The sequence below is a fragment of the Diceros bicornis genome, chromosome 19 (assembly GCF_020826845.1).
Source record: "Diceros bicornis minor isolate mBicDic1 chromosome 19, mDicBic1.mat.cur, whole genome shotgun sequence".
Lineage (NCBI taxonomy): Eukaryota > Metazoa > Chordata > Mammalia > Perissodactyla > Rhinocerotidae > Diceros > Diceros bicornis.
The window spans coordinates 22,759,337-22,783,921 of record NC_080758.1 but is presented as its reverse complement, the minus strand read 5'-3'; the positions used below and the strand labels follow the sequence as shown (position 1 = coordinate 22,783,921).

Genomic DNA, 24,585 nt, shown 5'->3' with positions numbered 1-24,585 from the left:
GGGAATTCAAGAGTGACTTTGTTGAGTGTTTCTGACTCAAAGTCTGTTGTGAGATTATATTTGGGATTTTGGCCAGGGCTGCAGTCATCTGAAGGCTTGACTGGGGCTGGAGGATCCACTGCCAAGATGGCTTTCACACATGGCAAGTTGGAGCTGGTTGCTGGCAGGAGGTTTCAGTGATGACCCACGTGAACCTCTCCCTAGAGCTGCTTGAGTGTCCTCACAGCATGGCTCCCCATGCGTGATCAAGAGACAGCAGACAGGAAGAGCAATGTCCTTTTGTTTTTCCTGTGAGGAAGATCAGGCCTGAGCTAACATCCATGCTAATCCTCTTCTTTTTGCTGAGGAAGACTGGCCCTGAGCTAACATCTATTGCCAATCCTCCTCCTTTTTTTCCCCAAAGCCCCAGTAGATAGTTGTATGTCATAGCTGCACATCCTTCTAGTTGCTGTATGTGGGACACGGCCTCAGCATTGCCAGAGAAGCAGTGCGTCAGTGCGAGCCCGGGATCCGAACCCGGGCTGCCAGCAGCAGAGCGTGCGCACTTAACCGCTAAGCCACAGGGCCGGCCGAGAGCAATGTCTTTTATTCTTATATTGGAACTCATGCTCCATGATTTTCACAATATCCTATTGGTTATACCAGTCAGCCCTATTCAATGTGGGAACAGGCTACACTAGGGCATAGACACCAGGAGTCAAGAACCATCCAGGTCCATGGCTGAGGCTCTATCTAAATCAGATCTCCTCTCCCCCTACTACTTGCCACACCTATACTCAGTCATGAAACCGTATTTGCCTTCCAAGCACTTATCACATTGTATGATTACATGTTCATTTAATTATTTTACTCTCACTCCCTCCACCAGACTGTAAGCTCCATGGAGGAAGAGACTGCACCTGTCTGGTTCAGCCCTGTACCCCCGGTTACTAGCACAGGCTTAGAGTAGGTGCTCGGTGAATGTTTTGAACGAATTCTAATAATTAGCTTCTGTCTGAATTACAAGAACGTGCTTGTTTGTCTCCCCTCTGCTTTATAGGCTCCCAGCTCAGGGCCTGGAAAAGAACTAAGACGTCTAGAAACGTCTACAACCATTTGCTGAAATGGGCTGAGTGATAAAGTGGCCTGAAGAATCGGGAGGGTCTGGATCTCGCTTCCCCAGCCCTCTCCGTTCAGCTCAAACACACAGAGTGGGGACAAAAGTCAGACAAAGCCACAGACCTCCGACTCTAGCAACGCGGGCGGAGCTGAGCTCGCTGGTTGCTCAGGGTACGTCACTTCCGGGATCCGGGTTGGCGGGGAAGCACTTCCGGGGCAGCGGCGCGGCGGCGCGGGAGGTGAGTGCGGCGGCGCCGGCGGCCGCGCTGGGGCTTCGGGACGGGGAGGAGTCGCGGCGGCCGCGGGGACGGAGAGGTGGCTGGGCTGGGGCAGTACGGCCCGGCTGTCCCCGGCGGCGCTGCTCGGCGTGAATAACTTCCCGGGGCGTTCTCAGGAAGTTCCTTGCAGAGGGCAGTTGGAGTCCCAGGGAGGCGGAAGGCCTCGCCTGCAGCCGGCCAGCGCTTCAGTCCAGAGCCCGGGCCCGAGCCCACTCCTCCTCTCGGCCGTGACCCGGCCTTGCCTCCCTCGGTGGAGCATTAGGAGGAGCCAGAGCTCCGGAGCCGGTCTGGCCGGGGTTCCAGTCCTGGGTGTGCGGCGTATTGCTGTGTAACCCCGGGCAATCTCTGTTTGCCACTCTGGTTCTCAGTTTCCTGCTCTGTAAAACGGGCGCATAGGCTTGATCTGAGGATGAAATGAGGTGGTGAATGCAAAGCGCGAAGTAGGTGCACAGTGCGTGTTTGTTGGAGAATTAATTCTTCTTAAGTGAAGCGGGAAGTAAACATATGAAATCTCACACTTTTTAAATGGTGGCGACAGATTCGGATTTAATAATTATATTTTGCAGGACATCTGCACACCAGTTTCAGCTCACTGGCTGCCAGTTGTGATTCTGTTCTGGGAGATAACTTAGCTTTCCGTGGGACAAAATTCTAACCAAGTTTTGAGCAGCTCTTGGGAATTGAGTATACAGCCCATTGCTGTAAGACAGTGAGTAACTCCTGACACTGGTTTTCTATTTCCCAGTCCATTTCAGTTGAATTCTCAGAACAGAATTTTAAAATTGCGTTAATTAGAAGCCAAGAATTGCTTACTAACAGACTTGAAATCTGGAGTTTTCAGTCTTAGAGAAGATATACTTTCTATTTGATGAGTCTGGAGAGCTCTACATGTCTCAGGAGTTATTTATCTGTTTTGACATGTTGACATTTTTTTTCCAATAAACTGTTTATTTTAGAACAATTTTAGATTTACAGAATTGTTGCCAAGATACTAGAGTGAGTTCCCATATGCCCCCCACACAGTTTCCCCTATTATTAATGTCATACATTAGTATAGTACATTTGTCACAATTAATGAACTAAAATTGATAAGTTATTGTTAACTAAAGTCCATGCTGTATTCAGATTTAATCAGTTTTGCCCTAATATGCTTTTTCTGTTCCGGGGTCCTATCCAGGATACCAAATTACATTTAGTAGTTGTGTCTCCTTAGGCTCCTATTGGCTGTGATAGTTTCTCAGACTTCCCTTGTTTCAGATAAACTTGACAGTTGTGAGTATTACTGGTCAGATATTTTGTAAAATGAACCTCAGTTGGGATTTGTCTGATGTTTTTCTTATGATTAGATTGGAGTTATGGGTTTTGGGGAGGAAGACCACAGAGGTAGGGTGCCATTCTCATCACATGACATCGGGTACATGCTGTGACTATGAGCTACCACTGCTGACATTAACCCGGATCACTAGCTTGAGGTGGTCAAGTTTTTCTGCTGTCAAGTTACTCCCTTTCCCTCCCTTTTCCGTACTGTACTGTTATGTACAGCCCACGCTTAAGGAGTGTGGAATTGTGCTTCATGCTTAAAGGCAGATTATCTACAGAAATTGTTTGGAATTCTTCTCTGTGGGAAATTTGTCTGTTCTCCTCCACTCATTTATTTACTTACTTCGTCATTTCTATCAGTGTGGACTTGTGGGTGTTTATTTTCATACTTTGGGTTATAGTCCAGTACTGCTTTATTTTTAATTGCTCAGATTGTTCCAGCTTTGGCCACTGGGAGCTCTTCCAGTTGCTCCTGTATCCCTTGACGTACCCCGATCATTGTGTCTTTTGTTTTGTTTTTTTGAACTCTTTCTTTCTGCTCCAGGCTCACCTTGTATATTTCCTGCCTCAGTCCTAGAATTAACCATCTCTCCAAGGAGCCCTGGGTTCCTTTTACTGGAGAATGGTGTTAGACACCAAGATCTGGGTGTTAGGTGTGCTCATTGCTGCTGGGATGCCCTTGCTTCTAGACTCTCAGTGGACAGAGCAAGAGATATATATGTGTATACTAACCTGGTATATATACACCTATCTGTAAATATTTCTATATGTAGCCACCTGTATCTATATTAAGCTAAACATGAGTTCATACTGATGTCTGCAACTCTCATCCATTCCACATGGATCATTCTAGCCTCCTTCTCTGGCTTATCTGGAACCTCCCACTCCAACTGTGACAAACCTAGCTCTCAGTATCTACAGTCCGTTTATTTAGCTGTTCAGTTCTGGTATACATGTCTAGTGGTTTCAGAATTGTTAACTTGTATCCCCCATGGGGAACAGTTTTATCAACTAGAGCATAGTGCACATTCACAATTCCTTTTGCCTCTAGTCTTAGAGACTCCAGTCACCTCCAGAGTTATGAGGTTAGCGCCCGACTTCCCCCTACCCCTTCAGTGAAGCTGTTTAATACACTTGTAATACATTTAGATTCAGGTGTCACATTCTGTGTTCCATCCTGGGATACCCTGACCTCTTAAGTGATTTTTAAAAAATATTTGCATACATTAAAGTTTACTTTTTATGCTGTAAATTTCTATGGGTTTTGACAAATGTTTAATGTCTTGTATTCACCGTTACAGTATCATATAGAATAATTTCACCTTCAGGGATTATTTTTAACTTCCGTCTTTCAGATTTCACCTCAGCAGTTCTATTGGCTCTCTCTTCAGAATATATCCATAACCTGAGAATTTACCACTCCCACTTCTGCCACCCCAGTGCAAGCGTGTCTTTGTGGCTGTTACGGTAGCCTCCTAACTGGTCTCCTGTTTCCCCTCTGTCACCTACAGTCTATTCTCAATGCAGCAGCCAGAGGGACCATTTTAAAATGAGTCAGACCATGTCATTTCTTTCCTAAAAACCTTCCAATGACTCCCCTTCCACTCAGAGGAAAAGCCCAAGTGCTTATAATGGCCCACGGACCCTACACAGCTTGCTCACTTTCCTGTTCTCCTCTATCATAGAGCTCATTCCTGCCTCAGGACCTTATCCCTTGCTGTTCCTCTATCCTGCGGCACTCTAACAGATACTTAAATGACTTGTTCCTTCACTTTCTTCTTGCCTCTGCTGAAATGTCACCTTCTCAGAGGTGGTCCCTGACCACCTCATAGAAAATAGCACCGTCTTCCTCCCTCTTTGTATTTTCTCGTAATACTGATCCCTGACATTACGTTATATGTATACTCGGCACACAGTAGTTGCTCAATAGATATGTGTCCAGTAAATGAATGTTTCAGACCACTGGTGTCTGGCATTCAGGGATGAGCCTCGGGGGGTCCAGTAACCTCATGAAATTATTTGCAGTGTTTGGTAATAAATTGGTATGTACTGTTTATTAAATTCTGATAGGGACATGAGATTTCCCCAGTGTATAGAAACCTCTGCTCTTGAGCAAGTCTGGAGCACCAGGGCTAAGACGTTGCAGGAAGGTCAGCAGGGCCCTGACTTGCTGGGAGAGCCTACGTGAGCCCCATGCCTCTCAGCTCCTCTTCCTCACTGTTACATGAGGCAGTTCGTTGAGGCATCCGCTCTTGCTTTAAAGGCGGGAAACAGAGGCAGAGGCTTCATCGTTTACCAAATATTTAAGTCAGGCCCTGGAACAACCAAGATGGGCCCAGGGCCCCTGCTGTCCAGGAGCTTGCCGTGGAGCACGTGAAAAATCATTAGACTCCAGTGTGGTGTTTCTCAAACAATAAGAAATACATTCTGAATTTTGACCTAGAACATACATACTTGGATGTAGATGGATATAAATGAAAAAAAGCTTCTGGACGCTGACCTTTACTAATGTGATCTTTTCTATTGTCATTTAATTAAATAAAGTGCTGGCTAATAAAGTTAAGTAGGAATAATAAAGCTAATAAAGTTAAGTAGGAATAATAAAGCTAATAAAGTTAAGAAGAAAAAGTGCTGGTTGCAGACTGGTAAGCGGTTTCCATGGCTCACAGCCTGCAGTTGGGAAACCACTGAGCTAGTGGTTAAGAGCTCGGCTCTGGAGGAGCCACAGAGCCAGCCGGTTTGAATCCTGACTTTGCCACTTCTCAGCCAAGTAATGCCTGGGTAGGGGGATTACACATACCCTCTCGAGGCCTCGGTTTCCTCATCCTCATTAGTAATACCCACCTCCCGGAGTGGTCGTGAAGTGAATGAGATGCTGACTGTAAAGTGCCGTGCACATCTGGTAAATGATTTGCTCACTGTTGCTACTGCGACAATGGCGGGGGGGTGGGGAACAAAGCCTATCCTAGACAGTCTGAGGGGTAAGCGCCTCCCAGTCGAGAGCTGAAGGATGAGTAGGGCTCTTGTGACTTCTGTAATCAGGAAAAGGAAACCCAGAAATGCTGGCAGGCAGGCTGGAAGTCAAGCTTGGGAGTGCAGAGAAAAGACAAGAGTTCTAAAGCATACGCAATATATAGAGAGCATTTTATGTTTTCCAGATCTTTTTTATAACTACCCTCCTGTTACACCTGTGCTGCCCAATATGGGAGTCCTCTAGCCACATGTGACTATTTATATTTAAATTAATTATAGTTAAGTAAATTAAAATAATAAATTCAGTTCCTCAGTAGCCACGTGTGGCTGGTAGCTACCATATTGGAGAGCACAAATATAGAACATTTCCATCATTGCAGAAAGTTCTGTTGGACAGCACTTCATTAGGCCCTATAAAAGTCCTGTGAAGGAATTAGATAGGGCACGGATTTTTCTTTTAAATTGTATTCATTGTTTCAATAAGATTCCAAAAAATTAAAACTATCACCCCTTCACTTTAACAGCAACTATTTACATTTTCCTGTGGCCTCATTTGATCTTTAGCCAAGGAAATCAGTTTATACATGGTTGCACTCCCAGTGCTTATATACTTGTTTTCATTTTTCAATTAATATTATTTTGCAGAGACTTTCCACTGACATGATACACAACGTTTATATTTGTCGTTTTAGTGAAGGAGGGATGTGTCATGATGTACCATTGTTGGGTTCACTGCTTCTTTATTGTTGGACGCTTTAGTTGCTTCCTGTTTTTCAGTATTATGAATAGCGCTGCCATGAACTTTTTTGTATCTGAAGACTTTTTCTTCTTTTGAATTGTTTCCTTACGTAAATTCTAGGAAGTAAGTTATTCAGTCAAAGGATGTAATCACTTTTATGGCTCTTGTTATATATTGCCTAATTGCCATAAAAAAAAAACCCCTAAATGCATTAAGGCTTTGAATAGATATTATTGTTGTTATGTGGCTCCTGAGAACATCAGGTCTCCAGGAGGTCAAGCGATTGGCCCAAAGTGTAGCTAATTGCTGATAGAGTCCTGACTCCTGGCGCCATCTTTGTATTGTACTATGAATATTCATAACACTGTTGCTGTTAATAACGCTAATAAATGTAAGCATTGATAAGCCCAGTAGGCTCCTTACAGCCTTAAGTATAAAGCTTGGGGTCAACGGCATTTTTTAAAATGTATATTTATGAGGTGCAACTGTGAAGAAATGAGAGAGCTTTTTCACACTGTGGTGTTAACGTGGTGGTGCCCTGTCGTGGCTGTACGTTTCCTCCAGTGAAGCTGTTCTTGCAGCTGCCTTGGAATTTCGTTCAGGGCCAGTTTTTGAGCCACCCCAAACAATCTGCCTCGTGTGTGAGCATTATACCTTATGTTTGACCAAAAATGGTATTCCTGAGCTTGAGGCCCCACCTGATTCACCACACTTGAATCCAGATGATGTTGGGTTCTTTCCAGAAGTCAAATCCTTCCTGGGAGGATGAAGATCTGCCAGCTCTGAGGATTTTTAAAAAAATGGGCCTCAGGCTTTGAAGGCCATTCTCGAAGAAGACAGAAGTGATGTGAAAAGTGGCCACCCTGTTGGCACAGGCGCATGATCTTCCTACACGACCAGGTTGAAAAGGAAACAGTATGCATTTGCATAAGTCCCACACTGCTTACTTAGAAGGTCATTTTTGTTATCCTTCAGTCAGGCCTCCTCCCTGTTGGAAAAATGTTGCAAAGCAGTGAAGTCACAGAGCCCAAGTGGAGGAAGGTCTTAGGGACAGTCTCTTTGGCTCAGGGCTACAGGAATACAATGCAGGCCATGTGTGTAATTTTAAATTTTCTAGTAGCCACATTTTAAAAAGAAAAGGAAAAAGGTAAATTGACGTGTTTTATTTTGGTTAAATATAATATATAACATAAAATTTACCATTTTAACTTTTTAAGTATACAAAGTCAGTGGCATTCACAGTGTTGTATGACCATCACCACTATCTATCTCCAGAACTTTCTCATCATCCCAGATTGAAATTATGTACCCATTAAACAATAACTCTCCATTCCCCCTCCGCCAGCCCCTGGTAACCTATATTCTAGTTTCTGTCTTTATGAATTTCCCTATTCTGGGTACCTCGTATAAGTGGAATCATACAATGTTTGTCCTTTTGTGTCTGGCTTACTTCACTTAGCATAATATTTTCAAGGTGTATCCATGTTGTAGCATGTGTCAGACTTCATTCCTTTTAATAGCTGAATAATATTCCTTTGTATGTATAGACCACATTTTGTTTATCCATTCATCTGTTAGCTCTTGGTTGTTTCCATCTTCTGGCTACTGTGAATAATGCAGCTGTGAACATTAGTGTACAAGTATCTGCCTGAGACCCTGCTTTCAGTTGTTTTAGGTATATACCTAGGAGTAGAGGTGCTGGATCAGATGGTAATTCTATGTTTAACTTTTTGAGAAACTGCCAAAGTGTTTTCCACTTTGTCTTTATTCTCTTGATAGTGTCCTTTGAGGCACAAAAGTTTTTAATTCTGATGAAGTCCAATTTATTTTTTCTTTTGTTGCCTGTGCTTTTGGTGTCACAGCCAAGAAATTATTGCCAAATCCAGTGTCATAAGGATTTTCCCCTATGTTTTCTTCTATGAGTTTTGTAGTTTTGGCTCTTAAGTTTAGATCTTTGACTCATTTCTGAGTTAATTTTTGTATATGGTATTAAGGTAAGGGTCCAGCTTCATTATTTGCATGTGGATATCCAGTTTTTCTATCACCATTTGTTGAAAAGACAACATTGAATAATCCTTCCCCACTGAATAATCTTGGCACTGTGTTTGAAAATCAGTTGACTAGGGGCCGGCCCTGTGGCATAGTGGTTAAGTTCAGCGCGCTCCGCTTGGGTGGCCCAGGTTTGTGAGTTCAGATCCTAGGAGTGGACCTACACCACTTGTCACCTATGCTGAGGTGGCGACCCACATATAAAATAGAGGAAGATTGGCACAGATGTTAGCTCAGGGCTAATGTTCCTCAAGCAAAAAAAAAAAAAAAATCAATTGACTATATATATGTGAAGGTTTATCTCTGGACTCTCTAGTCCACTGGTCTATATCCTTATGCCAGTATTGCATGTTTTGATTACTGTAGCTTTGTAGTAAGTTTTGAAATCAGAAAGTGAATCCTCAAACTTGTTCTTTTTTAAGATCAGGTGAAATTAATAATAGTTTATTTAACCCAATATATCATTTCAACATGTAATCAATATAAAAACATTATTAATGAAATATTTCACATTCTTATGTTCATACACTCTTCTAAATTGAGTGTGTCTTTAACTTAATAACCATCTCAGTCTGGACTAGCTGTATTTCAACTCTCAATAACCACGTGTGGCTCACGGCCACCACATTGGCAGCTTAGATTTAGCAGAAAATTGCATTATGGCACAGATCTCTGAAAACACAAAGGGTTTTGGAGTCAGGTAGGCCTGGTTCCAAAGTAAGTTTGCCGCTTTGTCCTTGGAGTGGGCGGAAGGAAGCCATTTGTGGGTGTCGTGGTGGAGGGGAGCAGTTCAGTCATACCAGAGTGGGAGGAGGGCATGCTGGGGAGGTGACACTTGAGCTCAGCCTTGGAGGTGGAGTGGGAGCCTTGCCAAGCAGTCAGAGTGGGAAAGGGCCGTCTTGGCAGATACGCAGCTTGGGTAGAGGCCCAGGATTTTGAAAGGGCCCAGTGCTCTTGGAGAACTACAGGCAGTTCTTTCATCTCAACCAGGGTATTAGGAGTCGGGGGCTCTGGTGCAGGGAGAGACTGGAGAGGTGGGCTGAGGCCCGACTTTCCACAACTGGCCATCACTGCTCCTGTTGTCCATGTCCCCAGCATCTCTAATTTGGATTATTGGCACTAGCCTCCTCAGTGGTCTCCCTGTGTTCCCTCTGCCCTCCCCACCCCCCACACCTTAAAATGTGAGTCAGATAATATCACTTCTCTACTCAAAACCCTTCTGTGGCTTTACATTTTACTCAGTCAAATCAGAAGTGTCTAGTCCTCCGAGGTCTGCCCCCACTCCTGTTCTGATGTTGTCTCCTTCCTCCCTCCCTCCTGAATACTCCTCTCTGGCCATTTAGGACTCATTTCCCTGCCCTGGGGCCTCTACACTGCTTTTCTCTCTGCCTGGACTATGCTTCTCTGAGATGTTCCAGTGGCTCACTCTCACACTTTGTATCTTTGCTGCTTTATTCTGTCTCTTCTTCAGAGAGTTGCTTCCTGTCACCCTATACAAAATAAAATGATGCCCTTCTTAAATTTTTTTCAAAACAGTTATCACTAGCTGTCGTATCACATCTGGATGTGTTCCTTGTCTGCCTCTGTCCTGAGATGTAGTCCCCAAGAGAGCAGAGATATTTCTGTTTTGCTCACTTTTCAGTGCTTGGTGTTCAGAAAGTATTTGTTGAGTGAATGACTGGATGAACAGATACAACAAAACCTGAAACATAGCAGGCCTTCAGTACATATATGTTGATTTGAGATTTTTGTTGAAGTGTTTGCATTTACTTATTTTCTCTAACTTTATGTTTGGAAAAATTTCAGACATACAAAAAAGTCGAAATAATGGTCCAATGATTATCCATATATCCTCCACTTAGATTCAAGAATTGTTAGCATATTACTATGATTGCTTTATATATTCTTGTGTGTGTGTGTGTGTACGCGCGCATGCGTGTGCACAAGTAGAACTATTTAAAAGTCAGTTGTAGAGACATGATGCTTACCGTTTGCATTTAGAAGGTGGCTCTGGAGAGTGGTGAGTCAGAGGAGACCACAGGCAGCAGGCAGCTGGGGCCATGGCCTCCGACCTGGACTTCTCCCCTCCCGAGGTGCCCGAGCCCACCTTCTTGGAGAACCTGCTGCGGTATGGACTCTTCCTAGGGGCCATCTTCCAGCTCATCTGTGTGCTGGCCATCATCGTACCCATTCCCAAGTCCCACGAGGCGGTGAGTCCTTCCTTGTGAGCCTCAGCTCCTCAGGCTGGGTTCTAGGTACTAAACATAGTTACCACAGCAACGAAGATCAGCAGGGACTATGCTGGGCTTGATTGATTTAGTGTGTCCCCAGATTCCCACCTGGTGGCATTGAGCCACATGATTAATACTTTATTTGTTTACATGTGTGTTAAGCATATTTTTATTTAGTGCCTACTACGTGTCAGACTCTGCTGAAAGATGTAGTGTCTGCCCTCAAGGAGCTTTTAGTCCTTGGGAGAAGGGCAGATAGAAAATACCCACACATGTGTCCGTGAGGAGCACAGGGCACTGTGAGGGTGTATAACAAGAGGAGGACTTGGTCTTACGTGGGGGCTGGGGCTGGGCTCCTCCCCCTCCCCCAGGGAGAGGGAACTTCATGTGCAAGGAAGCAAGGAACGCGCTAGTTCAAGGAACTGAATGAAGGTGACTGTGGCCATAGCTGAGGGGACATGATGAGCGGTGCAGCCAGAGGAGTGGGCAGGGCCCAGAGGGTTTTAAGGAAAAGAGTGACTTGATCAGATTGGCCTTTTTGTTGTTTTGACTCTTGTTCTATCGCTATACACCCTCCTTCCACCACCACCCCCCGCCCCCTTTTCTCATGACATTGATTTGTTGGAGAAAGCAGATCATTGTCATCTTTGACATCCATATCCAGGATTTGGCTGATTGCTTCTCTCTGGTGTCATTTAACATGTTTCTCTGTTCCCCATATTTCCTATCAACAGGAAATGTGATCTAGAGGCTTGATTCAATTCTGGTCAGGTTATTGGGTAAGCACACCTCAGAGCTGGTGCTGTATACTTCCTGTTGTATGTCATCAACAGGCACGTGGTGTCTGGTTGTCACACATTTAGAGTTTCTAGGATTGATCACTGGGTTCAGATGGTAGCTGATCCCTCTGTTATAAAATCCCCATCAATCTTTCACCAAAAGGGTTTTAGCATCTATTGGTGATCATTGCTTCCATCCGTTATTTCCTTCAGCATTTATTAGCTAGAATTCTGCAATGAAGACCTTTTCCTTATCACCTATATGGTTATCCTGAAAAATGATATTCATACCAAAAGGTGGGATAAATGCTTGGTTCTTTCCCTTTATTTATTAACTTTTGGTGAGTTTGGGCTCTAGCAACCTCCAATCTTGATTAGTGAAGCTTTGATTTTCATATCATTTTGAACATATATTTTTATACATTTGATATGTTTTAATTAATTTTAGTTTTTTTAATGCTCAAATGGTCTCAATGGGAGCCCTATCAGGTTGTGTGAAATCTTGTCTTCCAGGGAAGCCCATTAGAGACTCATTGCCTAGGGTTTTTATTGGGGACAGGTCACACAAGCACTCTGCCTAGCCTGGACCAAAATTCCAGACATCCAGAAGGAAAGCAGTTATTCAGCATAAACCATATTCTTTGCACGAACAGTTTAGGCACAGTGAGCCACTCTTATCCATTCTGGGAATTGTGGGAACCACCCAAAATGCAATTTCTCAGATGCCAGCCAGAGGCCAACCTTGCAAGCTGGCTTTTCTAAGGATAGCAGGGTTTTTTTATATTATATTTTTTATATTCTCCATATCTACAATATACTTATTATAGTTTTAAATTAAAGTAACATTTTGTTTTTCACTGCTAGCAATAAGATTCAGAATGAAACTTATGATTTGTTCGTGGTTCTTTTTTGGCCCACAGATATGTCCCAGTAGGGTTGTGTGGTCAGAGTACTGTGTTTAGTAATTCTTTTCTTCATATAGGTATACTCTCACCATGACATACGGTTAGGTTAATTTGCTTCAATTTGTTTCTAATTTTTAGGGATTTTTTTCCTTTTCAATTTAATTAAAAAATTATACAAAATATTTATATACGACATTTCCCAAAATCAAAGCTATATAAAAAGATACAGTCACAGAAGTTTCCTTTAATGTCAATATCTTCCACCTTTTTCCCTTCTTCCCTCCATGGGTAACCATTTTTATTATTTTGATTTATCCTTCCTTTGTTTCTTTTTGAAAACATAGGCAAATGCATAAGTGTGTGTGATATATATATTTATTATACTCCTCATTTGATACACAAAAGATAGCATACTATTAAACACAGTCTTACATCATTCTTTTTCACTTAACAATATACGGTATATTCTGGAGATCCATGTATCTTGGAGATGACTGTGTCCCAGAGATTCTGCTTGTGTAGCTGGGAGGATGATGGAGATTTCCTGATGTAGGGGAACCCTGGTGAAGGAGCAGACTTGGGGTGGGGATGGGGAAGGAGTGTGCTGAGTTCAATTTTAAACAGGTGCCTTTAAGATGTCCAGGTGGTTCTGTCAAGTAAGCAGTTGGATCTCTAGGTCTGTGTCAGGAGGAGGGTCTGGGCTGAACGTTGATCAACATTTGGGAGTTGATGAGATGTAATTGAAGGCATGGGAGAAGATGAGGTCTCCTAAGGAGCGAGATGAGAAGAGGGTCTAGGCTGGGGCCTTCAAGAACTCTAGTATTTAGAGAACAGGCAGGGAGGAGCAGCCTGGGAGGGCGGGGAAAACCTTGGTGAACATGGACCGGCTCATGGCCTCTGGATTGTTCTGTCTATCTCCATTTCTTGTTCTGGTGTTTTGAGAAGGAGGTCACGATTGGAGTTTTTCCACCCACAATTGTATCACACTCTAAAAACATAATCCCTGTGCTCTGGGGCTCTGTCCTCACAGACACGGCTTGCTATTGGCTATTATAAATAACAAACATTTTTATTGTCATTGGCCACTGATGAAGCCTGCTAAGAGTCCCGAGGGAGAGAGGTGATGAATGTTCTTGTTTTATAGGCGGAGATGTAGTGTCAGAGGTGTGTGGCCTTTTGGAGAGCTGCTGCACACCTCCTGTTGTGTTCTTAACCCTTCAAGGCTAGCCACAGAGGCCTGGGTCAGTTTAGCAAACTTTGAGGAAAAGGGGTGCCCTTTACCCATCTCTTTGAGGTTTTTAGTGGCGCAATGGGTTGAGGTCTTTTGAGGCAGGGAATTGACAAAGAGTCCAATATATGCCTTCATTCCTCCTCCCCTCACCTTCTCTGCCATTTGGATGTTAATTTGGGACAAAAAACTCATCTTTTAAAATATAAATATAGTATATAACATCTCATTTTAATTTATCTTGCAGTTTAGGGGAATAAGGCTCACACAAGTGAAGTGTCTTCATAAAGGAAGCTTACTGTTTTAGCTTTTTTCTTTTTTTGGTTTTTCAATGGATCAGTGGCAAAAAATACAGTACCATTAATTTAACTTTTTATTGGTGCATCATGCCAGCAAATGGCCCCCAAATACGCAGGGATTCCACGCTAGCTTTCCTCTGGATGCCCCATAAGGCAGCCTTCTCTTACTCCCCAAACTCCTAAATAAACAGAAAGGAAACACAGTATTCTGTGTGTGAACAGTCTTACAAAGAGAGGATGAGTGTTAAGACTCACCCTCTCTTAGAGGTTGTGCCCAGCAGCTAGATGGGATTTGGAATTGGATGGGGAGGGCAGAAGAAGGGGGTTTTAACTTGGGGCTGGGGAGCTCTTAGGGAGGAAGGGAGCCTGTGGGAATGGGGACAGCCTGTGGGGACCTCAGGCAGCCCAAGGGCAGGAGGGAGGTACCTGGAAGTGGAGGGTGCCAGGAGGTGGGGGGGCACCCAGACAACAATTGCTCTCTTTGCTGTTCTGCTTAGGGCAAAATCATCCCTCTCGCCTGGCCTATGGAAATGAGGTTTATTAGTGGCTTTTTGGGTCAGAAGATAATATTTTTGGCTCCAGATGATGGGAAAGCCTTTGAAAGGCAAAAGAATGTCTTTCCTGTTGTTCCAGTAAGCCGATTTTTTGCAACTAGTTTATGACTTCAGTACTTCAATACTTAGCAGATTATTTGAAAGCTCTTTTGGGGGTAATCAGGGAAGGAAAAAGGAACACATACAAATGCTTCCCACCCCACCCCCTTCCTTTTCATAGTAGGAGCAAGAGCCAATTCGTAAAATCACAACCAAAGTCCCTAGAACCCTAAGCCAAATGAGAACGTTTTCTCATTGATAGCTCATTAAACTAAGACGCGAGAAAACAAAGGTTTGTTTGAGCCTGATTGAGGCCTGGGCCACAGTTAATCCAAGCGTTTTCTTGTAGGCTAGATTCTAAAATATAAGAAGGTAGATCCTTACACCATTTCTGTCTAGTCCAGGATGCAGATACATTTCACCTCTTGCCAAGGCTGATTGATTGTGTAGTGGCCATGGTGAAAAGAATTCTGGGGCTGCTTCTAGGCTCCAGAGTAAGGAAATTGATTAGTGGTGTCTGCCATGAGCAAGGGGCTAGGGGGTGGTGGTAGCACAAATTGCCCATCCTTGGGCTGATCCAAGATTCTCCATCTGGCTGCACCCACCGGGAGAATGTTCAGGGGCCTGGGCTGCACTCGTAGAGATTCTGATTTAGTTGTTCTCTGAAGACTTGGATCAGTATTTTCTTAAAGTGCCCAGGTGATTCTGTTATGCAGCCACTGGTCCCTGAACCACAAACCAATTTTAGGAGGACAGGAGATATTCAGTTCTACATGTATAAGTTTGAAATAATAGCAAGACTTCCAAGTGGTCAAAGAAGAGCCAGTGAGAAGTTGGGGATAGAGACCTGGGAATTCTTTTATCAACGTAGCATTATTTCTTGAAACCCTAAGAATGAGTTGCTGAGTTTTTCAAGGGAAATTAAGATTCAGGAAAGGCCTGAACTCGAGACATGCTCAACCTGCTTGAAGTAGCTTCTGTGCAGTGTGGATATGTTGAAAAGATGCAGGTGCTGTCCCAGAGCGGGGAAGAGGTTGAGACCCGGTCACTCACCATCTGCATCTCCTCTGCCTCCCGTGCTGTCTCCTGTCTTTCACTTCTCTTACTGGGGCCCTGCTTCCTCTGTTGGCTGTCCCTGTGGTAAGACGAAACATGGCAACTAACAGCTCCCAGAGTTTACATCACTCAGCTGCAGCATCCAGAAGCTGCCTTCCTGCTTGGTCTCAGTTCCAGAATCCCCAGGGAAGGAACTGTAGTTGACCCAGCTTGGGACCGCAGTGGCCAGTGTGGGGGAAGGGAGGGTTCTGTGGAGTGGCCTCTAGGGGTGGAGGGGAAGGTCACTTCCCCCAGGAGCAGGAGTGTTGTGCGGACAAAGCTGGAGTCTCCCTTCCTCTCTCTCTCTCAGGAGACGGGGCAGAGCAGTGGGCAGAGGACTGGGAGACTGTGGTCTCCCGGAAAACCACTGAGTGGTTCAAGGAGCGCACATGTGAAACCCAGTCCCCACAGAGACTGGGCACTGAGGACAACTGAGCGATTGAAGAAAAGCTGCTGAGTTTGACATTGATGCCCTGTTCAGGCTGCTCTCCTGCAGTTTGGTTTCAGAACAAAGTTCTTAGTAGGGAGGTCCTGGATCCCTAGGGGATCCCTAGAAGGGCTTCAGAAGTCTGTGAGCTCCCTGAAATTGTGTACAAAAATGTGATGTTTTTATGCTTGGGCACATTTTCTGGGAAGACAGTCTATAGCTTTTCTCAAAGTGGAGTGCAGTAGTTCAATGAGGTGGCAGTCAAATTCTAGGAATTGACAGAGTGGGTAACAAGGAGGTAAAGGTAGGGAGCCCCTCTCCCCGCCTTCCCAAAGCCTGCCTGAGCTCACTCCCGAGCCTCTCTTGGATCAGTGTCTGCACAGAATGTTGATCCAGGCCACCCTAAGCAAGTGGGTGTTGACTTTTAGTTCAGCGACTCATGGAGCAGATAGTAATAGTTCATCTGGGGATTAATCATAAACTCTCCGGTAGTTTAAGTGCTGACTGTTCTCATCTCCTCCTATGTTTATGTCACATCTCCCCAGCCAGCTGCCAGCCCCTTGGCAGGTACCTTTGCTTCCATTCCGCTGTCTTTGTGGGTTGCCACCCTCTCTTCTTCTGTTAATGGGGACTCTTTCTGTTGAAAGTTCAGAAACTCAGCTCCAGCAGTTTCCCCAGAAAAAAACTGTGTTGGCTCTTAGAACTGGGCATTTCGAGGCAGAGCTGGGTTCAGGGCTCTGTCTGTCTCTCCCTCTCCTGGCTTTCCTGTGACTTTTGACTTCATTCTTAGGCCCTTACCATGTGTCAGAAAGATCGCTGCAGCAGCTCCTGTCTGCATCCTTATCACTCATGATTTACAAGCAAGAGAAGCCATTTCTCTGCCTGTGCTCACTTTCAAACTCATGGAAGGCCTCTGCTTGGCCACATGCTTGTAACTTGCCCCGTAGGTGGGAAGGGGCACTGGGTACCATTTCTGCCACGCCACATTTAACTGGCCACTCCTGTGGCTACAGTGACTGAGAGTCTCGCCAGAACCACATGGGATGGGAAAGGGCAGGGCCCCAATGGAAAGAGGGTGCTGGGCAGACAGAGATAACTGGTGCCCAGCATTGTGATCCGGTGGAGGAGAACTCACCAGAATTGGTGGCAAGAGTGATGGCTTTCAGTGTGATGCCCACGTAGACTTCACTCTCAACCAGAAAGCCCTATAGTGTTTGGAGCCCTGACAAGGATGGGGCCTTCCTGGGAACAGCGGGGTGGTGGCCTAGAAGTTGAAGACCCTGTTGGAAAATTCTGCATGAGGGTCTTGATTTTAAACTAAGCCCCTGATTGCCAGTGAAGGCTCCCATGGTAAATAATTAACTCGGGCAGGTGTATACCCATTCTCAACACCTCAGGAGACAGGCTGCAGAACCAGCTTTGCAGTTCTGCCCTGCATTTTTTTAAACTTGGGAGGAGTTTGCAGTTGAATTGGGCAGCAGGGTGTTTTTTGCTTAACAAGCTGTCTGAGAGATTGCCATGTGGTGGGCAGGGTGAAGGTATAAACGTGGTCTCCAGATGTGTACCGGCTCGTGGGAGAGATGGCTGGACACACAAGGAGCCACAGACCAGCCAGTGGGGAGGACCAGCAGTCGTGCTGAGTTGTGTCTGGAATGAGCTCTGAGGCTGTTCTAATCACAGTTCCCCTCGCCCGCCAGGCGCGTCCTGGACTCTGTCTCTCTGCGCCTTGTTGAGCCCGCGTGGCTGGCCTCCCTCGCTCCCTCTTCCAGCTGGTCCTTTCCTCCACTCAAGGCCGGTGTTACTTCCACCTCTGCAAGGTCCTCTCAGCTCCACTCTGCCCGGGGCCTCGGGCAAGAGTGCACAGCGGGACGAGCAGGAACTCCAGCACTAGGCACACCTGGCCTGAGTGCCGGCTGCCCTTCCTCTCCCTGAGCCCGTGTCCTGAGCATAAGGAGGGCGTTCATGCCCGACCCACAGAGCGCTTGAGGATCAGGTGAGATAAGGTGCGTGAGGCTACCTGAGCATAGCATAGCGGTTTTCTTTCCCTGGACTATCTTGAAGGAAAGAACAGTTCCAGTCTGTGTTAAATGACGTTTTGTCCTGATTTATCAGACTGAATCCACACTGCACTGTGTGGTGGAAATTATAAAGTTCTGTGCTCTTTCTGTGCTGGAAGGGATTTGATGCATTGTGGCACAGATTCGATTATTTGAATCTGATGAATAGCAGCAATTTTCTGGCCTCGTAAGCGGCTGTGGAGCTGCTTCATTATTGATGAGGCCCGTGTACACAGAGGATGCCTCTGCAGACCCAGGAACCACCTGGCGGGGAGGTTTTCTTTTACTCCCAACAGTGTGATTGCTGAGGGTACTTAAAACTTGCTTCAGAGGAGGCGAGGTGTTCCCAGATTTAAAGATGGGGCTGAGGCGTCTGAAGTCTGCCATCTGCCTGGCTTGTATTGGCAACGTGCATCTGAGGAGAAATGAAAAGTCAGCCATTCATTCAGAGTTACTCCTGCCAGCCAGGAATTTGGAGCTACAGCTCTGTGTGGCTAGGACCCCAGCATCTGAATCATGTGTGTAACAGCTGCCTTTGCTTTCCTGCAGCTTAGGGGTAGGCGACTATGCCCCATTGGGCCAGTCACGGAGTCTCAGCGAGCCTCAGTTTCCTCACCTGTAAAATGGGGTTCACTGTGTCTGGCTCATCAGGGTGATTGATGGGAGGTGCAGCGAGCTGAGGTTTATGAAGCACCCACATAGTGCACAGCACTAAATATGCATTCTCTTCATTACCCCGTGGTGCCCGGCATGGAACCTGCATGCACTGGGCGCACATAGATAGCTGTTGAATGCCGAGCACCTGTGCAGAGCATGAAAGGGGACAGAGTATCGGGGCGATACCAGCTGCCCAGTAGCCCAGAGTAACAGAGAGTGGGCTGCACGAGGGGGCATGCCGGTAGACAGGGCCAAGGCTGGGGTGGAATGGCCCTGAAGGGCACACGGAGGCTCTTGGAATTTGTGTTGTATGACGAGGGAACCAGCAGCATGTTTAAAGCAGAAAACAGTTTAAAGCAGAAAACAGACATGGTCAAGACTGTTGTTTCAGGAGAACAGACTGAAAGCAATGTGGCAGATGGTGATAAAACCCTGGGGGAGGCTGCTACAATGAGAGGGCCAGGAGGAGACCGTGGTCTGAACCGGCACAGTAGTGTGTGTCCAGAGGGGACCGGGTGGAGTTGAGAGCCCCGTGGAAAGTAGAATGGACAGGACCTGGGCACAGATTGGATGTGGGGGCATGAGGGAATGGCGAGGACTCAGAAATGACTCGGGGGGTTCTAGCTTGGTTAACTGGGTGGGTGATGAGGCCAAAACCTGAGATGGGAAGAGAGGAGGAGGTCCGGTAGAGAGGAGGAGGTCCGGGATGAGGAGACAGATAACACCTTCAGATGACTTGATGGCGGTGATACCTACACACACCCACAGAGAGCCGCTCTCAACTGTGGAAAATAAAGCATGACTCGAGGCGCACTAACCCACTGTCCTGACTCCTGAGAGAACCTGAGTCACAAACGAGAGGGTTGTGAATGACCCACCGGTAGACTCTAGAACAAGCTATTCTTGTCGTTCCGTAGTCGCCCGTGGTTCCAGGGGCTGCTAAATAGAAAGTAGATTTCACAGTTAACTCAGATTCTCAGTCTCTGTTAGTCCTGAGGTCCTAGGAACGTGGGAGAGGTGTGCCGTATAACCATTAAGAGCTTAGGTTCAAATCCTGGCTCTGCTGCTCACCAGCGGGGACCTTAGGCAAGTCACATAACCTTTGTGAGTCTCTCTTCTTTCGTTTATAAAATGGGCTCATTGTGGCACTTTGTGAGGCTAAAGTATGTCCAGACCATGTAGCACAGGGCCTGGCATGTTGTAAATAATATTAGCAGCTGTCATTATTGTTGTTGTTGTTGTTGTTGTTATTGGTGGCTATGTCTATCCATACTTTATGGATGTATATTGGGTTTAAAATCTCCTTGTGTCCTTTGTGCCCATGGAAAAAGGGAGGCCTAGTCTTAACTGATATATTTTCGTGATGGTAAACAAGAGTGAAGTTCCCATGGTTATAGGAGATCTTGCCTGATCCTTCATTTCATTCATTCATTCATTCATTCAGCAACAGTTGAAGCTATTCCAAGGAGCTCAGAGGCTAGTAGGGAAGACCAACATGAGAACATGTAACTATAGTAAAATAACAGTGGCATTATAAGTTTCCCGGGTACCTGAGAGGTAGGGGTGGAGGAGGGGATGTACCCTGCTGGAGGTGAGGAGCAGAGAAGGAGGCTAGCCAGTGAGTAGGAGTGTGTTCTTGGCTGGGCCAAACCATGAGGAGGAGTTTGCTGGATGGCATAGGAAAGCAGGGTGCTCCTCTTGTTAGGGGTGACCAGGGGAAGCCGTGGGGCCTGACCCAGTTTTGGGGGTGGAAAAGAGCCCGGAGGAGGCTGGAGAGGTGGCCTCCTTAAATGCCATCCTAGGTGTGGGACATGAGGCTGTGGTGATGGAAAGCCACTGGAAGGTTTAAGGTGGGCGGATTTGCATTTTAGAAAAATTCTTTGGCAAGTGCGTGAGGAATGGCATAGAGAGAGCAGGGAGGTCAGTTGGCAGTGGGGGGACTGAAGTAGGGACTTGGGTGCTAGCAAGAGTGGCCGAGTCAAGAGGTAGAGGAAGTTGAATCAACAGGACCTGGTGACTGACTGGACAGTGGGGAGGAGGGAGAGAGTGGGGTCACTGGGACTCTGGTTGCTCTGCCTGGGGCTGGGGAGGAGGGCCGGGCGTGCTGGAGAAGGGGCCGTGTTTGGTCTGCTCGACTGAGTTACAAGTGCCTGGGAGGTGCCAGTCCCAGTCATTTGACAGACAGCTGGATCAGGAGAGAGGTCTGGGAGGTGCCAGAAAGGATGAGGCGCCTGAGAGAGGGTTTGTAGAGAGAGGGAGGCCCTTGGGATGGCAGCTGGGTATCACTCTCTCTGTGGATTCTGAACCGGCCCCCACTGAAACCGGAGAAGGCACCCAGCTTTGAGCTCAGAGGGAACTCCGACCTGGAGGTCCCGGCAGGCCTCAGCAAGTTCCCTGTGCGTAAACCATTCGTCTAATCCGGCCCTGTTTGCCCAGGGCCCTCGGGGCCGACTGGTTTCCACTGGCCTCACAGGTACTGCGTTGGAGCCGGTTTCCAGCTTCCTGGGTCTCTGAAGGCAATGTGCCCTGTGGGTTTGCCTTAAACAGTAGCCTTCCTGCTGGGCTCTGCAGCCGTCAGCCTATGCACTTGACACACTGGCCCCTCTGAGGTATTGTTTTGTTTGTTTTTCTAGTGGACTTTTTTTCTTTTTTGCTAAGTTACGTAAACAGTATCAGTACAAGGGGACAGGCTGGGGGGAGTCCAGAGCTGCAATCAGAGACCTGGCCGATGGGGGGGATGCCCTCCTTATCTTGGGAAGATCATCCGTGGGTGCTTGGGACTGGACTGGGCCTTTACATGTGGTCTCCCGGCTGACAGGCTGGCAGGATGGAGAGGAGACAGTGATGGCCAATGAGAGAGAACTGACAGACCTCTGGACTGGGCCTTAGGTGGAGACCGCCTCTCCCCAACCGTGGTCTTGCCTCTTCTGTCTGACAGAGGCTTGAGGCTTGCGCCAGGGGCCGACAGGAGCAGGGAGGGGTAGAGAGTAAAGCAAGCTGGAAGCTGGGAGTTGGCCAATTAAACACGAGGAAATAGTTTTCTCTTCCAGAAAAAGTATGCTCCCCACTAGTATTCTTAGTCTGCTTTTTGTTTTTCCATTTTTAATAAAAGAACACAGATACCGAGAAACATTTTCTTACTCTAGTGCTGGGGTGGCAGGGCCATGAGGGGCGTGGGCATCTGAATAAGGGGGCGGCCACTGCTCAGCCCACTTCTTCCATGAGGGGGTTTGGGGCTGGTGTCACCAGATGTTTAAAGTTTTCAAGGAATCCAGATTGAGTGGGAAATCTCCCAGTTGGCTCAAATTCTTAAAAATAAACACTGCAGGCCAAGTGAAGTCTGCCTGTGGGCCGGACGAGGCCCGGGGGCTGTGGTCAGTGTTCTCTGGGCTCGACAGGCCTCGCTAATGTCCTGCCTGGCCGTGGCACAGTGTGATTGATCACCCCGGAGGGAGGGGACACTCGACAGGACCGAGTCCCCTCCTGATTCTTCTCTGACCTGAGCCTTGGTGGCTGGGGCAGGCCAAGTCCCCTCCCCAGGGTCCAGTCTCTTTATCAGCACAGTGAAGGCCAGAGCTGGACCTGCAGTTTTGAACCTTTTTTTAGCAGCAGGACCTTCATTTAAACCAAATCTTACAGGGAACAAATCACAGTGTACACGACAGATAAAGCCTGGAGCCGCCCCAGCCATAGGGAGGGTCTGGAGTTCTGCCCAAGGCTGCCCTCTGCCAGGCCCCACAGAACACAGTGTGGTGGCTGCCCACCTGCCGGCTGGCATGCCCCACCCCTCCCAGCCCGGGCATTCTGTGGGTTGAATGGAGGAGGAGGACAGCAGGGCCAGAAGGAGTGCAAGCCACAGTAGGTCTGCCCCACAGCCAGCTCCTCACCCTAGTTCTGCCCAGTCCCTGCACAGGGTGAGCAGCCAGCCGCTGGGTGCAGCGACATTTCCTGGGTGCTTTCCATGCATTTTTGCCTCCTTACATCAGCCCTCCAAGACGTGTATCACTCTTTCCACTTCACAGGTGGGTAGACCAAGACGCAGAAAGGGGAAGTGAGTAGCCCACGAGGTCACTTAGAGGAGCCTGGATTCCACCCAGGCCTGTGAGACTCTACAGGCTACCCCCTCTCCTTGGGGCCTCCTTCCTTGTTCTTCACTGAGAACTGCCCTGCTCCCAGGGGCAGCCTGCATACATGAGGATTCTGGGTCCCAGCGATGATGGTTTCTGTCCCGTGTTTCTGTGGCATGCTTCAGTTTGCAAAGTCCCTGCAGACATGATCTCGTTTTGCTGGTGTCAGGTGTGATTCATCTAAGCAGGACTCTTCTTTCACTCACCACACAGGAGGCAGCAGCATCTGAGTCCAGGAGCGCGGAGACGACGAGGAAGCCCAAGGCTACTGCTCCTTCCACCAACAAGAGGCTCAAGAAGGAGGCCAAGAAGAAGCGGTAGAGGAGGCAGCCTGCAGAGCCGCGCGGGCGGGGCGAGGGCCTGGGGACAGCCCTCTGGGGGCGCAGTGTCCCCTTCCCTCGCTCCCGCCCAGGCTCAGGGTCTGGCTGGGATGCCCTCTGGCCACAGAGGTCTGGACAATCATGACAGCCCCCCGCCCCATCTGGGCAGACCACCACTTCCTCTTCCTTCTGTTTCCGTGACGGTTTAGGGCCAAGGGGATGGAAACACCCTGTGAGCAGAGACTGTCTTGGAAGTCTGTCTGTTCAGAAGTCGGGTCAGCTCACAGAGTTACGTTTTCTTACTTAATCACTGTGTCCAGCCTTTAGTCACCCACCTTGTGGGTTTACACTACATTTTAGCGTCATCATCTGATACTGACAAGCACTGCCGTCTCCCATTATCTGTGCACCGCACATCTGCTCATCAGTCACCTTTGTCTCTGCTTGTACACGTGGAGCCAGGCCAAGCCTCCCCGTTTGTTTAGGTCGAGACGCATGACCACTGCAATGTTAGTGGTCCCACTAGTGGGACAGCCAGGTCTGAAAGATGCCTGGTGTGAGACCCGGCAGAAGACCCAGGTAATGCCTGGTTCTCCTCCGGCAGATGGAAGGGATTTGGCAGAATGAGGGCATGTTTTTGGGCCCAAACTTTCTGAGCCTCTGAAATGGGGGCTTGTCAATCTCAGACCAACCTCTTTTCAACCCATCACAGCACATTCAAGATGTGCCTTTTGGCTTCCACCTGTACACCCTCCCTGCACGCACACGTGCGTGCGCACACACACGCCCCCAGTTTTTTCAGCCCCTGGCCAGTGAGGAAAAATTATTTGGGGAAGTAAACATCAATAAACTGCCCTGCTTGCTGAACCTCCTGTGTGTTGCCTGCTGCTGAGGGAAAGGGGGAGGCTGGGTCCCTGCCCTGGGGGTAGAGAAGTGGGACAGTGGGGCCGAGGATGTCCAGAGTGGGGGCAGCTCTGCAGGCTGAGCCATTCTGGGACAAGTGTCAAGAAGGGTCTGGCCAGCTGCTTCGTGTGGCCCTTAGTCACTGGAAACACTTGCGAACGTCCATGCATGTTTCCACTGGGGCCAGACCCCACTCGTTCCTCAGTTCCTGTTGCCTGAGGAAGATGCTGCTTGTCCTCAGAGTGGCTTGAGAAAACCAAGTAGAAGGCCTCACGTGGCATGGGGTGGGACACACAGGTCCAGTCACGTGCCCAGAATCAGCTGCCAAGGAAAGGCCTCGACCTACCTCCGATTTGCCCGGCTGGCGTACAGTTTGCCAAACACTTAGGCTTTCCCAAATGTTGTCACAACTGATGAGGAGTGATTTCAAGGATAGTGTGTATCATCTCCATTTTAGAGATGGGAGACTGATGTCCTGACTAGTTGAGAATGCCGGAACTCGTACTT

The 24,585-nt window shown here is 47.4% G+C and overlaps 1 protein-coding gene across 2 annotated transcripts; it reads left to right on the top strand.

Annotated features, from left to right (window-relative positions):
• Positions 1–1,427: 1,427 nt before the first annotated feature.
• Positions 1,428–24,042, top strand: MANBAL (mannosidase beta like). 2 transcript variants are annotated; one of them, XM_058562728.1, is made up of 3 exons: positions 1,428–1,816; positions 10,459–10,667; positions 23,069–24,042. In XM_058562728.1, the coding sequence occupies exons 2-3, from the start codon at positions 10,518–10,520 to the stop codon at positions 23,174–23,176; spliced, it is 258 nt and encodes an 85-aa protein (XP_058418711.1). In that variant the 5' UTR covers positions 1,428–1,816; positions 10,459–10,517; the 3' UTR covers positions 23,177–24,042. The 2 variants fall into 2 exon arrangements, with proteins under 2 accessions (XP_058418711.1, XP_058418712.1); XM_058562729.1 differs by lacking the exon at positions 1,428–1,816 and adding an exon at positions 1,943–2,085.
• Positions 24,043–24,585: the final 543 nt, after the last annotated feature.

Coding starts and splice junctions, on each gene's coding strand:
- MANBAL (XM_058562728.1), top strand. CDS start 10,518: ATGGCCTCCGACCTGGACTTCTCCCCTCCCGAGGTGCCCGAGCCCACC. Junction 10,668..23,068: donor TTCCCAAGTCCCACGAGGCG/GTGAGTCCTTCC, acceptor CTCACCACACAG/GAGGCAGCAGCATCTGAGTC.